At 41.9% G+C, this 15746-nt stretch overlaps 1 protein-coding gene across 1 annotated transcript in view; it reads right to left on the bottom strand.

The window, feature by feature from the left end:
* The window catches only part of PAPPA2 (pappalysin 2), a 224310-nt gene that overhangs the window by 42004 nt on the left and 166560 nt on the right, over positions 1 to 15746 (bottom strand). Inside the window, exons 17-19 of the mRNA XM_019646831.1 lie at positions 5536 to 5704; positions 4027 to 4162; positions 2222 to 2331 (exon numbers count right to left, since the gene is read on the bottom strand). Coding sequence (XP_019502376.1) covers positions 2222 to 2331; positions 4027 to 4162; positions 5536 to 5704 — 415 coding nt within the window. The remainder of the gene's footprint in view (positions 1 to 2221; positions 2332 to 4026; positions 4163 to 5535; positions 5705 to 15746) is intronic.

The following is a 15746-nucleotide window of genomic DNA, read 5'->3' as shown; positions in this document are numbered from 1 at the left end:
AGCTGGCAACCTTGGACAGATCTTCCAACAAAATCTAATTTATCAGTAAAATAAGATTAATAAAACCTTCCTTTCCTAGTGTATTGGTTTGTGACACGATTCAAATAAAATGATAAATATATGTAAAGTATATATTATATATACAAGTTTCAAAACAAAGTGTTCTCCAAATGTAATGGATTGCTTTTATTACGAAGAATAAAGTCATTGGCGAAAACGTGCACTTTCATCCATTTGCTCTGCAGTCTTGCCGGACACGAAGGTATGTGAAGCATGCGGTTAGCAGAGGTTTGCACGAAATAGCTGTTCACCATTAACTAACCCAATGAGCCGGGCTCCAAACAGGTGTGCTGAGAGGGTACTTAAAATATTCCTGTTGCCAGGATTTTGTTTTGTGGTAGCCATGTTTCTCAAAGCATGACAGTGGTGCTTGTTAAAGACACATGCTCGAAGGCATGCATCGCCGGCTTCTGTGAAGGGTGGAACCCAGGTCTGTTCCCTTTACAAACACCCAATTAAGGGCACCAGAATCGAAGCTTGAGTACAATATGGGTCAACCCCCAAAATAAATCAATGTAAACTGTAAGGATTTTACTCCAGGAAGAGTTTCATTTACTACAGCTGCCTGGGTTCACAAGGCACTTCTTATTCGTGAGGACTGTTCAATTTCCCAGCCCTCAGGAGCCACCAAGTGCCCCAAAATGGCAGATGTCATGAGATCATGTACAGTTGGTACATAATCGCATCTCTGAGGACCTGGGAGCACAAGACCATAACCTCACCATCATTCTGTTGCTTCCATTGACTTCTTTTTGGTTTTCTCTTACAATGAAGTTTCAACTTCCTAAAAACAAAGCATCCTATGTAGGCACTGTTTGTAAACAATACTCCTTAATTTCAGAATATCTATGAAAGAGCTGAGAGAGCATAGAGAATAGCTTATTTAGCCACTCTATGATAATTAGTGGCAACTATTGGGTTAACCCTTGGTTTTCTTTTGGCATAAAAAATATTGATCTGGGAGTACAGGAACAAATCAAATTGTTGTTAATTATGTTTTTAACTTTTGAGATTTGGACCTTTGGGAATTTTTTTGGCCGGGGGTGTGGGGGTGGCAGAGGGACAAAGTACTTTTCTGAAGCGAGGATGAGGCTCATTTTGTGAGTTACCTCACTTTTTCCCCTAAACTGTTGGAAGCAGCAAATTGAATGATTTCACACAAAAATCTGACACACGTCTCAAGAATGCCACTTAAGTAATAGTGCTACTAACGATGTTGCAAACTGTACACAGGCACCACATAGTTTAGCTGTACCCCCAAATCATAGAGCAGGGCAGTGTCACTACAGATGAGAAGAGCAGGCAGAGGTGAAGGGAAGCAACCAGCCTTCAGTAGGAATGGCAACTGATCAAGAAAGGGTAGTATGCATTCAGCACAAAGTTAAACCAGTTTATCTGCATGGTTCTCATCTGATACTCACATTGACCTTATGAAATAGGTACAATGCCTACTTTGCACATGAGGATATGGAGGTACACAAGGTGGTGAAATTGTTTAAGGGTACACAGCTGATGGATAACAGTGACCATGAGTAAAAACTCAGCATTTTTAAAATACATGTTTTGTGCCAAGGTCAACAGTGTTCCTGTGATTATTATTGGGCTTACAATCATAACTTGGACAATTTCCCCAAATAGTTTGATGTTTAGCTTAAGGAGAAAAAATTATTCTGCATTTTCTCTCTGGGATGGGCAACTTGAAATTGACGAGGGTATGATTACACATAGCAGTACAAAGCTGCTGACACGGGCCCAGTTTGAGGGGGGAAAAAATGCATTTACTTTTAAAGTAGAAAATGGTGCTATGACAATTTCTTTGCTCATTCAACCAGTGCTTATACAACAACTACAAAGTGCCCTGCCCTGAAAAAGGTACTAGGAATATAAAGATGAACAAAACGCTGTATTATTAATCTTTATGTCTCTGAGTCTTCTTTCTATATTATCTTTTAAACTTTGCTGTGTATGTGGACGATCTTTTTTTCTCAAGTTCTCTGTTTCCTTCTTTTTAAAATCCTCTCCTCTAGGAATGGCCCACGTGGCTGTTTGCCTTAAGGATGCTTTGAAAGCCTCGGATATTATTCTGGGGAACGTACTCCCCAGTGGAGAACCACTCAGCAGCCTGACACCCTTGGCACATAAAAGATGTCCCCTTCCTCACCTGGACTTTGACAGGCTCCATCCAGTGCTCCAGGGTGTCAGCAGTGATGTTCTCAGGCAGAATCACAGGATCATTGGGGGGGATTATGCACGATGGGGAGCACACTGCACCTGAGGGAACAGAAATTTACAGCACACACTTGAACTTCCCAGATCTCAGTCTTTTTCATCCTGGAATCGATAGCTTTGATTTTTCAAGAGCAATTGCTATGTTATGCGTCATGATTATTGTGGCTATAGGCAGGGCTGATATTCATCTACCAGGTAGCTCATACTTTCTACTTGAATTAGTAAGGAACCACTGCCCCCTGTTAACTCCTGTGAACCAAGCACCCCCTCCTCATTCTGGTCCAGGGGTCCTTGGGAACCCCAGAATCTCTGCATGATGCAGCAATTGAAAGATTAAGTCCTGGTCTGGTGGACCTCCAAGACCCCAGTCCAGGAGTCTGGCTAGCCAATATCTCTCCTGATTGGTTGATGCCTTTCAAGTACATTTAATAGCCTTCCTGCTTATAGGATCTTCTGAGGCTTATAACTACAGCATCTAGTACCTGAGAACTTTACTACCTGAGAAAAAAATGGCCCAGAAATTATGAAGGCAGATTTATAATGCCTATTACTACACTGAGGATCATTACGCTGGCAGCGAAGAACACTATATGATTAAAAAAGAAAACAATGGGAAATGAGCAGCAGAGATTGTGGCCTACTGTTGGCCTCTTGAAAGAAAATCTTGCTGCATTCTTTTGTATATGGAGTCCAAGTGTCTTCTAAAATTCTATTCAAAAAAGGTACACTCTGGGTTCTCTATTCCTCATCTGTAGCTTTAATGATCTCCAAGTTACTTTTCAGCTCTCATTATCTCCATTTTGATGATTTTTGCTAACCTCTATAATAACTCAAAGAGTTACAAACCTCTTAAGGGCTAAATATATATGAGTGCTTGACACCTTAATGTAGAAATTAGAGGGTGGGGAGATGAGAATTTGCTCATGAAACGCCACTCAAGAGGCATAGTCTAAGCTCCCTTCTGCCCACGCCTGACCACAAGCTAACTCAGTACAAAGAGCAACTTGAAGATAGTCAAGAACCATCCCTGAAAACTAACGAGCTTTCCCATTAACTTAAACCATATCCACAGGCATTACACAAGTTAGAACGGCTTATCCAATCACTTCTTTCTTGCAGAATTCAGAACTTAGGGTCAATCTCACAAGGTTTTCCCCAAACAGCATCTCTTTACTATGCTGCTTTGGCCCAGCCAGGGCAAAGTTGAGTCAGCATCACTAGAAATCAGTTCTGGCCATAGAGACCTTTAATTGCAATTGTTTGATCAAGACGTTGCCCAGAGGCTCTGGAACACGGTCCTCTGTAGAGAAAAGAAGGGCTGAAGACCAACACAAGCAAAAGCAATCTCACATGGCCTCTTCCAGGAACTTTCTGCTCCAGTCACAAACGCAGAGAGAACGGAGGAAGAGTCCAGCACACATGTAGTGTGTGACTACACAGTCTCACGTTTCCTCTTGGAACTATGCCTGCCACCAAACAATCCACTTTCAGCCTGCAATGAGGTGGGAAGCACGGCCAGACATGGTGCAAATGGCTCAGCGGCCACACCAACATTACACACATGTGGAAGAGTCAAAAGTATGAATTTGCCATAAATTTCACTTTTACCGAAGCAGCTGAGTCAACTCACATTCCTGTCCAGTCCTCAGGGAGAACAGTCGACCTGACTTTAGAACCCGTCAGGTCTAATGAGGAGACTCCTTGAGAACAGAATTCAGTATTTCTTCCAGAACTTACCGATCCTGTATCCTTGTTCACACTTGTACTCCACGAAATTCAGCTCTGACGGGGGTGGTGGACATTCTCCTTGCAGCTTCTCACACAACTTGAACTCCTCAGTCCACAGTCCCTCCTTCGTGCACAGGATGGGGAGCTAGAATATTAAAGATAAAGAACATTTTGTTCTTGTTTTGTTAACTTCATTTAGAGGGTGGGAAAGTGGTCTGACCAAATGGTGGCATCCTCCAACTTCTAGAACTTAGACTAAAAGACACTACTGAAATCATAAACCATGTTGCTAGTGACCAAAAAAACAAAAATAAAAACAAAAGTCATGACAATCTTTTGCTCTTTTGATGTGAAGGAATCATGAACAATTTTGTCATTAATGAAATGTATTCACAATGTGCTTTTCTTTGGCTATAAAATTAGGATGAGCTATCAACTGTAACCCACGTATTCTGAGATGTTTGGATAATTCTTCTTTCCAGATGGTGCTGTTTTGCATCGATTCATCCATACTGTCACGCAAATGCTGTTTGTGGCAAATGTCAGACTTTTTTCAAGATGAGTTTGATCCAGTGAAACCAATTCATGATTTTTCTGAAGGTGTTTTTCATCTTTCTGCTTGGATGGACATGCTATGGTTACTCTGAGTCTCACCAAAGTTCTGTTGCCTTTCTCCACACGTTTGTTGGTTTGTGTGACTCTTGGCTTCACACCTCCAATAATGTAGATCAAGAGAATAGCACTAACTCACAAAACTCAAGAAAGTGAGATTTTAGAATTATCGATATCTCTCCATGCATCTGGCCAACTTTGTGAGTCCATAAACAATCAGTGCAAACAGATGTGTTTCATGTCTTCTCTCATTCACGGCATATTCTTTTCATATCTGTCCTGCAGTGCTTATCTTGGAGTGCTGGACACTGACACAAAGCCATGCGCCAGGAGAGCAGTCAAGGTCATTGATCTTTGCCCAGGAAGTCTGCCTAACTTCCTGCCTCATGTATGCGTGTGTTACTTGAAAAGATTCTAAAATAGAATTAATCTTAGTCACAGAACCATAAGACCGTGGTTTTCATTTGGGACCTTGTCAGCCAAAATCCTAGAGAGAATAATAGTCAAACAGAGCTTTCAGCTTTCCCTTTGCTGAGGAATTCATGTGTTTGTTCAGGACTCTGTTCTACTGAAGAATATAATACCAGCATTTCTGGTAGTAGGTCAGTGGCTATACGTAGGAGGAAATCATGTTGCCCTATCAGAATCCTAGCATTTTCTGGAATACGCCCAGATACTCAAACCATCAGGTTTTTCTTCTTATCCAAGAGAGAGCTGTGAAAAAATATTCCCAAATGTGATATCTTCTGAACTCCCTATCAAATAGCATCAAATAGTATCAGAATCCCAACTTAGTAAGGCTCTGCCTGTTGGGATTCATTTAGATCATTTCTACTCAACGTTCTTAGATTGGTCATCAATATTAGAGCACAGCCTGATGTAAAACAAAGTGCAAGTTGTCCTTACCCTTTTACTTTCCTGGTTACAGTTGAGCACACACTGGCTGTTGAGCTCAAAGCCCTTGGTGCATTCATACATGCCCTGAAAGACAGGGGAAGGGGGCTCGCACATCACTGGAACACAGCTGCCTTGTTGCCAGGTTCCGTCCTCCAGGCACTGTATCTTCAGGAACTTGCTGATAAGACATGAAACATAATAACCCATCAGACTCCCTCAAGGAGGTCATGGAAGAAGACTGGATCCTTAGTGTAGGTGATAAGAATTAGCAAATAGGCAGAAGCAGTTGGTTCTTGCTAGCCAGGGGTCCTACCTTTCCAGTCTAACGTCTAAGTCATGGAAGTGGAAATAGTCATGTACACTGAATAGCAGTGATAGTAGTAGCTGGTGTACAGTCGTATTTGTTATGTTACTCTCAAGAGAGGGTGGTAAGTATCAGTGCAGGGTCTAGACGGTTCACAGTTGGGTTTTCTTTAAGCCTTTCCATCTTGGAGCAGACTCAGATGTAAGTGACAGGGAGATGCCAGGTAGGATGGGGGGCAGAGAAGGTTATCACACACTTAGGGACCACCCAGAGGGGATCTGGGGCTCATCAGTGTTAATATGCTGATGGAGCTGATGAAGCTGCTGATATGGCTGGTTCTCCAGAGAGAGAGGAGGAGAAGACGCAACAGTATGAATCTGAGTTTTCTTTTGAAACAGAGGCACTTAGCCTGAACTAATACAATAACTCAAAGCGGGCAAGAGCCTCGCTGGAGATTACCATGGTCATTTTGTTTGTTTACAAGTCCACTTTTTCCTTGGAAAGCATTCATAGCTTTCATCACATTCTCGAAGGAGACATGACTCAACACTGTGCTGGAAAACTCGCCCTTCCTTCTCATGAAGGGACATGGCCACCAACCAGAGAGACTGAACTTGAGGTAGACGGCAATCAACAGAATTAGGTATCACTCCTTCAAATTCCATTCCATTCCCCTTCTGACTCACTGCCAATTTGAAGGTGCTTTCCATTTTGCTGTTTCAAGGCACCTGCTTCTGCTTCAAAACATTCCTGGGTACACATAAGCTTGTGTTTCTAAAACAGAAATAATTCTGTGGCCATTGACTCAATCACCTGGTGGCCTTAAATTGCTATTTTCCAATATCACGAATGCCCTTTGTCAATTTAAATATGCCCATTGTCCACACATTTTTAATTGACTACTATTGTACAATGCCTCCTGTGTACTTCCGCAGTACTCTAATTTTATACTAGTATAAAATTGTTTTATAAATGTGCACGTCTATCTTTCCCACTAGGTTGGAAGCTTCCTGAAGGCAAGGATTATGGTGTATTCTTGTTTTTTAATTCATAGGCACTAAAACAACATCTGGTTTATATTAGGCATGAATTAAATATTTGTCAAATTGAATCATTTATCCAAAATTCACAGTGTGTTAGGCACATTATAGAGCACAATACGTATTTTCACAAACTGAATCATCAGAATACCCCTAATGAAATGGTGTTGGTATTCCCATTTTATAAAGAATTACTTAGCATACTCAGAGATGTTAAGTAATTTGCCCAAGACCCTACAGCACAGGATGTATTTGATTTGAAATAATTTAAATACATTTTAATAGTTTAACATATTTTAACAGCATCTACTTAGAAATAAGTGAAGGTGTATTTATTATTAAATTGTTATTCACACCTTTATTCCCAGGAATATTTTAGGACAGAAATCTGATTTTATGACCAGAATTCTTTAGCATCATATGTAGTTTATGTGGACATACATCTACTATCTGTTCATAATAAATACTATTTTTGAGCTGTAGTTCAGATGTCTGGCAAAACACCTATATACATTATTTCTTTGAATCTCCCAAACAGCAGTTGAAGGCAAATATTATCCACATTTCAGAGGAAGGAACTGAGCCTGAGAGAGATGGAAAGCTAAAGATTGATCCGCAGTGCAAGCAGCAGACGGGACTTGGGCCAAGGTCGACTAGCTGCCAAAGCCAATGGCCTTCCACTGTGTCAGGATGAACTGCCTTTTATATGTTCTACAGTCCCCTTTTCATAATAGTAGCACCTGTCCTTACTGAGCCTCCCAGATGCCCTTTATCCTGATGTCACATCTATCAGGGTGGCAAAAATAGAAGATTCATTTCATAATTTTGTACTGAGTAATGAATTACATACAAAACATTACACAAATCTTAGTATACAGCTGAAAGCATGTGCACAGGTACACACGCCTGGGTAATCATCGCTCAGATCAAGATACAGAGCATTTCCAGCCCCCCAGAAACTCGCTGGGTGTTCCTTTCCAGTTAAACCTCCCCACACCCCTGCAACCCAGACTATTCCGACTTTCATCGGCATAGAAGAATTTTTGCCTGTCCTTGAACTTTCCACCATTGAAATCACACAGTATGTCCTCTTTAGTGTATGCCTTCTTTCCCTAATGGAAGATGCCATTTTAAAATACCTCTCCAAATGTATTTTCAATGAAGGGTTTGCCAGCGTTTTTCCTATAAGGAAGCTCCTCTTTGTCTCTCCCCGGGGCCTGGCTAGTTCACTCTTTGTTCCCAGTACAGAGTTTATATCCCCCCAGGGACTCTTCTTTGTTCTGCCTCCCACAGATGAAATCCTCCCCCTACCTCTTCAGAATTGACATCCCCCAGCTGGCGAGAGAAGGCACTACCGGGGGGAGAGGCGAGGCTGTAAAACCTTGCATGTCAGCATGGTTATAAAGGAAAACCCTTGCTTGGCCAGAACGATCATAATTTGACTTCATGTGGTATTTTTCTCTGAATTGGTTGGAACACTTCAACCATGGAAACAGTGCTCCTTTTCCCTGCCCAGGGGGAGAGCCATTCAAGAATGCCGATTTCATATAGTTCCTGGCCAGTGTAATAACCTCAGGGCTGAGGGTAGGCAGATCAAACTTGGATGGAGAAGGGTGAGCTGGATGTTGTGGGTGGTACCCAGACACCGTGCCAGGCCTGCGCTGCCCTCAGTAAGATCAGTAAAATGTGGGTGTGTTTGTGAGGGGTGCTGGAAGGTAGAAAGGGAAGCAGCACTGCTCTCACTGGTGCCCCTGAACCCCACAGGAGGCCCGCAGGCAGCAGTGGGGAGAGGCTGGGAGAGAGTCCCGATTCCTAGGAAATCCAGTTTTCTTCCCACAGGGAGAAATGTACGCCTGCTTCCTACGCTGCCCAACCTCATGGATTCCCCTCCCAGCTTCTCCCTCGTACGGGGTGGACTCCGATGGCCACCTCTCCGTAAGCCTCTCACAGCGTCTGCACATCACAGCATTAGATGAGACACTTCAGGTCCCGCCTTCAGACTTCTCACAAAGCATCAGCTCCTCAGGCCCTGTCCCATCGGCTCCGTCCACGCCTGCCGGCCCCAGCTTGTGGAACCGATGAGATGCCACCGCATGGAGCTTAGCACGTAAACACCATGGGTGGCTGGTTCTGGCCATTTTGCTCTAAAAGGGATTGTGGCAGGAGGTCAGAGTGTCCTGGGTTCCTCCCACCTCCAGGAAATTTGGTTTCCACGCAGGGCCCTTGAAGGGGACTGACACCTACAGTGATGACAGGACTTCGACCTCAATGGTGTCATGCCTGCTTTTTCCAGTTTGGTGATATTCAGGAGTGACCTCTCACCCTTTTAACGTGATTAACAAAAACAAAAATTGGTTTACTCACAATGATCCAAATCTTTCTCATGAAGTGCATGATTTAAGAGCTCAGTGACACGCTGAAGCCATGGCGTGAATAAGTTTACATTTCAAAGAATAATGGGATCGGAAACTAGACCAATGCCCACAGGCCGGTCCTCCCCAGGACAGAGATCCCACGCCTTCACTGATAGTCTGGGCCAAGTGTCTTTCACAGGAATCATTCTACCCCCTGACTATTAACTCCCTATATATTCTGTATCCCAGTGGAGTAAGTGTGGGGGGGGGCTAACCTATCTCACTCTACAGGCAGGAAGCTGTGCATTAATAACCACGTGACTTGACCAACGTCACATAGCAAGTCACTGGCAAAAGCAAGCACAGAATTCAGAGCTTTGAAATTATGATATAACACCCCAACCCTTAGGCCGCTGGTTTCCAAATGACGTTTGTGGGCCAATGATAGAGGAATCATTTCAAAAACCTAGATTGACAGGCATACCGAATCAAACCTCCTGGGCTGGTCTAACAGTCTATATTTTTAAGCTTTCCAGCAGTTTTCATACATAGCCAGGTGGGCAAACTAATCAAATCGATGGTTACTTTCCTATGCTAGCAAAAATAAGCCATAGGTGTAGAAATCAGAGGGGAAAATCACCTCCCTAACAACTCTGATCAAAAGGCCCCAGATGTTTAGCAAAACCCAAACAGGACAGACAACTGACTGTGCAGATGGTATCATCGGGACCTGGGGTAGAAGAGGGTTTGTATTTATTTTCCCCCTCACTGCTTCAGACAAATCACAATTTCCAAGTTAGAAGAGGCCTCTTCCAATTTCCAGAACTTGTGGTGTCCACCTAGTGCTGAAAATCCAGCTGTGCTCTTTCTGATTCTCACATCATTGCCAGAAATAAAGATCTTGTAATCAACACTTGGCTGAAAGTCTGACTGATGTTTCTTGAGGCACACATGCATCTACCCCATCTTTCTAACACCACTGCCAGGTTTTCAAAAGTAGTATTTATTTTCCATTGGAGAAAATAAAAGCATGATTGTTGAATCCAAGAGAATGATTATGTCTTTACTGAGGCAGGGCATCTGGTGTCTTCAGTGGGTAGACACTTGTGAATAATTCCAATAATAGAATAAACACAAAATATTGAGCACTAAAGTGGTAGGCATTGTGCAGAAGAATATATATCGACATCACTGTATCCTCAAACTCCCCCTGCATAATAAGGACTCCTGATACTAGAGTTCTTGATTCCCTTATGTCCACACGCTCTCTTCCTCAACCATCCCCATTTCAGTCAACAATACCACCATCTACCCTGTTGTTTAAATCTGAAACATAGGAGACATCTTTGATTCTACTCTTTCTCTCAACCTTACCTGTTTCCCCAAGCTCCCATCCGATCATATTCATCCATCAGCAAGTCCTCTCAGTTTTATCTCCCAAATATCTCTGGAATCTGTCCTCATGCCTCTCACATCTCTACTGCCATGAGTGCTAGCCCAGGTGTCCATCTCTCACCTCCTAACTAGACACCCCACTTCTCTGGATCCCTTCCTACCCAGTGGGCACACACTAGTCACAGGAATATTTTATAAAAAGAAATACATTAGATCATGTCATTTTCCTGCTTAGGACATTTCAATTGCCTCCTGTTGCATGAAAAATAAAATCCACAGTTTCCCTTCTCACTCACGAGGTCTGGTGTGATCTGGTCCCACTTTCTCTGACTTCATCCTATGCCCCAATCCACCTTCTTTAATGGATTTCGTGCACAATGAACTTAGAAGCCCACACACAGCCAGGATCTTTCCCTACAAAGGACGTTGGAGCCATTCTCTCTGCTTATGATGCTTTTCTTTTTGCCCTTCTCCTGACTGGCTCTTTTTTCTAAGAATAAGTTTCCCCACCCGAGAGCATCTTTATTTTACACCTGCAATGCTTTTGGTTTTCAGTCGAAGCACCTGTAACTCTCTCATAGAATATAGAATCCCGTCATTATTTTTGGTTTTTGGTTTTAGTCATTTATTGCCTATCTCTCCTACTGCAATATACACTCGGTGAGGGCAAGACTTTATTGAGTATTATATCTTCAGTGTCCAGCGTGATGCCTAATATGTAACAGGCACCAAAAAACATTGGTTCAATGAATGTATAACTCTTTATTTTATAGATGAGGTAGGTAAGGTTTAGAAAAGTAAAATAACTTGCCTGGGATCATGTAACAGATTAACAGCAGACCAGGGATTAGCACCATGATGAGTCTGATGCCACGCCTACAGGTAAATCATAATATGGAAGTGCTAGTATTCCCAGTAATGGAGCTGCAGATAAATGACCTCCCTTTACTTAGAACCTTTATACGGAGTATCGCAAAGTCCTACCATATAAAATCCCCCTCAAAAGAAGATGTAAGGGCAAGGAGTAACCACATTATTTCCATGACATAGATTAGGAAACTGAAAAATTAACTGATTAAGTGTTTTGTGTGACACGTGTTTTTTTTTTTTTAATTGAAATCAGGAGCCTCTTTACTCAAAATATAGTTGAGCCCCTTACTGCTTATGGTGTGCTTTCCAGAGCAGCCACACAGGACTCACTTGGGAGCCTGGTAGAAAGGCAGGCTCTCAGGCTCCACCCCAGACTGACTCCATCAGACTCTGCATTCTAACAAGATGCCCATGTGATTCCTACGTACATTGAAGTTTGAGAAGTACTGATCTAGACCATTTTAAAAGACAGTCCTCTCCTTGACTCCAGAGAGAACCATCAGTACCTCCAAACTTCGTGCCAGTCTCTTCTTAATGAATCACAGGCCTGGTTTCTCAAGCCAGTGTCTTAAATGGAGAGCGGGTTGACCTCAGCACGGCTAGTCCACAGTCCATCATTGCCAGCCTGCACTCTCTAACAGTAGGCCTTCTGAAGTCTGGCCCAGTCCACCCTCTGGACAAGAAGTCGTATCCATAGCACCACCCAACTTGGCTTTGGCATTCCATTCTTCCCTGTCTCAAAGAAAAAAAAAATGCCCCTTACAAAGCTCTTCTCCCAGATAAAATAGAGCCTCTCTGTTAGAATGAGTAGTAACCTGCTAACTCCCAAAAGTAGGTGGACAGCTCTAATTATAAGCCCCATTCCTCACTTGTAACTTTGCACTTTCTTAGGTCTCCAAATTGGCAGGTACAATAATGCCCTGCCCCCAGGTCTGAGCACCTTCTCCATCTCTCACTGTCTCTGCCTTAATCATCCAACCCTCAGCCTCTTTCATCTCAAGTTCAATGGCCTCCGAGGTCAAAGAGCTAATAAATAGCAAAGTTGGGATTCAAATTTAGATCTCACTGACTCAGCATGTGTGTAATTAACCACTCAGCCAAGAGATAATACTTGGACTAAGGAAAGCTTTTCTAGCAAGTTGACTAAATCGTCTTCTTTAGAAGTTTTAGGAAAGTGTTTAATTGTTAAACTCAATTCTAGAAATCTTTAAAAAGTTCCCAATATTCTGTCTTCAAGGAAGACCTAGATCCAATCTTCTTGGGTATGAATGGAGAACAGCTGACCAAAACCCATCAAGAGGAAGGGAAATAAAACCTTGGCCATCCAATCAGACCAGAAGTTCTCCAAGTACAACCTTAAGATCATGCCTGGATAGTATTTGTGTTTATAATACATCACTGCTTCTTTTTTTATCCCCTAGTGGTAATAAGTTGTTATGTATCACTTCTCTCAATGGTGTTATACCTAAGTGTGAACTCTTCTCATTGATTCTGTTGAGACAGAAAATAAAATATAGACTTTTAGAGCTGGAAGTCACTCAAGGTTTTTTTTTATTATTATTATTTTACAGATGTGGAAGAAAAGGCCCAGAGAAATGAAATAATTTGCTCAAGCTCGAAAGTCTTGTTAACCGAGGCATGGGATTTGGAGTCAGAATGGTTTTAATGCTGTATATTGACTGAGTTATGATGAGAAGGCTACTTAACAATACTCTGACACTCAGTTTCCTTATCTGTGATGGGGATAGTAATACACTGAAATGTATTATTACTGTATTATGTCAAGTTATATATTACTATGTCACATATTATACTATATTATACTGTTATTATATAATAACATTATTAGTGTCCTGAGAGATAAATGGGGTAATGTACGTAAAACACTTAGCACACATAGCACATAGGATGAATCAACATCACTATCATCATTAACTCAACAGAAAAGAGCCCAGACCTTATGCTTTTTGACGCTGCCACACTAATGATCTGTGTGTACAGATGGGTCACACACACGTCTAGCTCCAGGGCCATCCCAGGCCCTCCCACCAAGTTAGATCAGACAAACCCCACTGAAGGGGTTTGCCACCAAATATTTGTTAAACAATAAATAGTCACAATAGGAGGCCTATTTATTGCCATCTTGACCTACATTTGTGTTTATAGAACTTATATAGATTTATGTACTTTGCAAAAGCTGATACCATGAGCGACCCTCAGAAAGAATGGCTGTTTACAATTACTCTCAAGGTCTGATGACTAAGCACCTTTCCGATGGCATCTTGATGAATGACTCACGGAATGAGAGCCTAGCTAAGTAAAGTTAGAAGGCTGGAAACACTTAGAAGTCAAATTAATTACGGGCCCTAATGAAGTTAACCTAACCATCACCCATAAAGATAACACCTAATGAGCAAAGGTAACCATGAGTGTGAAAGGAAAGCAAGAATATAACATGGTCTTTTTGATCAAATATAAGCTCAACACATTTATTTTAGCTTCCTAGGAAGTCAGGAACGATGAAGGGTGAATCATGATGACATGTATGTGGAAGTAAACAGCATGGGGAAAAAAAGGCTTCATGGAGAGAAGGTATTACAATAGGTGAACAAGGAAAACCTCCTGAGATTACCTATATTTTATAGTTTCTTTAGAGTTAACAATTCTATTTGTATTTTTTCTATTATCTCCAAAAATAAATAAGCCTCAAAGAGTTCTGTAAAAATCTGGCAGGCAAATATGCCGCTATGCTAATTTTAAAAGAGACAAGCATTACTATGGGTTTGTTTTTTGTTTTTGTTTTTGTTTTTTTTAGGAAAGTCAAAATTCCACGACTGATATTGTTTTTACAGGAACAAAAGTTCCTCTAGACTAGTGCTTCTTGATTTGGGCTGCATCCTGGAGTGACTTTGCAAAAAATACTGATGCCTGGGTCCCACCCCCAGAGATTCTGATGTAATTGGTTTGGGGTGTGAGCTGGACATTTAAGATTTTTTAAACTCTCCCTAGGTGATGCTAATGTGTGAGTACTGTTCTGGGGAGCTTGTTAAGAGGTCTACTCCTTTTTCTGCTATTATTAACTAGTACCGAGTTATGCTAATCAAGCTTAAATGTTGCTTGAATAAATAAAATTAAAACTGTCTTTGGAGCATATCCATTCCTTCTTTGTTGCCAAGACAATTGCTAGATGAAAAACATACACATATATTTTAAAAGTTTTCTTCCACTCTAAAGCACCTGGAATAGAGAGGTCTACCACTTCATAGGAAAAATATCCCTCTTTCCTTTACCATTTTTAGCATCAACTTTAACATCAACATTCTATCATGATTTTTCTTATGAATTCAGTCTCTTCATCCATTCAGAAACCATTTATTGAGTAACTAAGCAAGCAATAAATGCAGCAGCCATTGGGCACATTATGCTCAACCAATATTCATGGGCTATTAGAGGCTATAGACAGGTAACCAGACCCCTTCTGCTCAGTGAGATAAATGATGTTGCCAGGGAGGTTGTGTGTGCAGTGGGAGCCCACGGGAGGGGTGCTTCCTACAGATAGGGGAGTCCTGATGGGCTTCCTAAAGTTAAAAATAGAAAAGCAAAATTAGCTAAGCGAAAGGTCACCATCAGGGAGAGCTCTGGGCAGAAGGAATTGCATGGTTGCAGGCCCAGAGGCATGCTAACAGTGACCCACAGGAAGAAGTAAAAGGTGTTTAGTAGCATCAGAGCCTAAGCTACAGAAAGAGTGGTGTGTGACAGCTGGAGGAAAGTGTCCCCCAGGGGAGAGGGTGAGCGACGAGGCTGGAGAAGTAAGCAAGGTCCGGGGAGATCATGCAAGACCTTGAAACCATTTTAAGTTTTTGGTTTTTTTCCTAAATAAAATGGCAGAAAGATCGGTCTTTCAGTTTCTGTCGGGGAATACTATATAATTGGATTTGAGGGGTTTTTTAAAGATCATTTTTACTGCAAAGTGGTGAATATATTGAGAGTGGAAAAGGAGTCAGAAAGATCAGTTTCATGTGAAATTTTAAGAGATCAGTTTAAAGATCAGTTTAAGTGAAAAACAACAGTGGCCTATGATAGAAAAGGAAGCGGCACAGATAGGGAGAAAGGAGCATATCTGAGAGTCAGTAAGAAGAGGACACTCGGAATACAGTGACTGATTTCGTGGAGAGCGAGGGACACAGGAGAGAGTCTCAGGTTACGTGCAGGGTCCTGGACCAAACCAACCACATGAAACACAGAAGGATGTACAGA

This window comes from Hipposideros armiger, unplaced genomic scaffold (genome assembly GCF_001890085.2).
Source record: "Hipposideros armiger isolate ML-2016 unplaced genomic scaffold, ASM189008v1 scaffold_6, whole genome shotgun sequence".
In the NCBI taxonomy this organism is placed as follows: domain Eukaryota; kingdom Metazoa; phylum Chordata; class Mammalia; order Chiroptera; family Hipposideridae; genus Hipposideros; species Hipposideros armiger.
The sequence above is the reverse complement of the archived record's forward strand: the minus strand, read 5'-3'. Positions and strand labels throughout refer to the sequence as shown.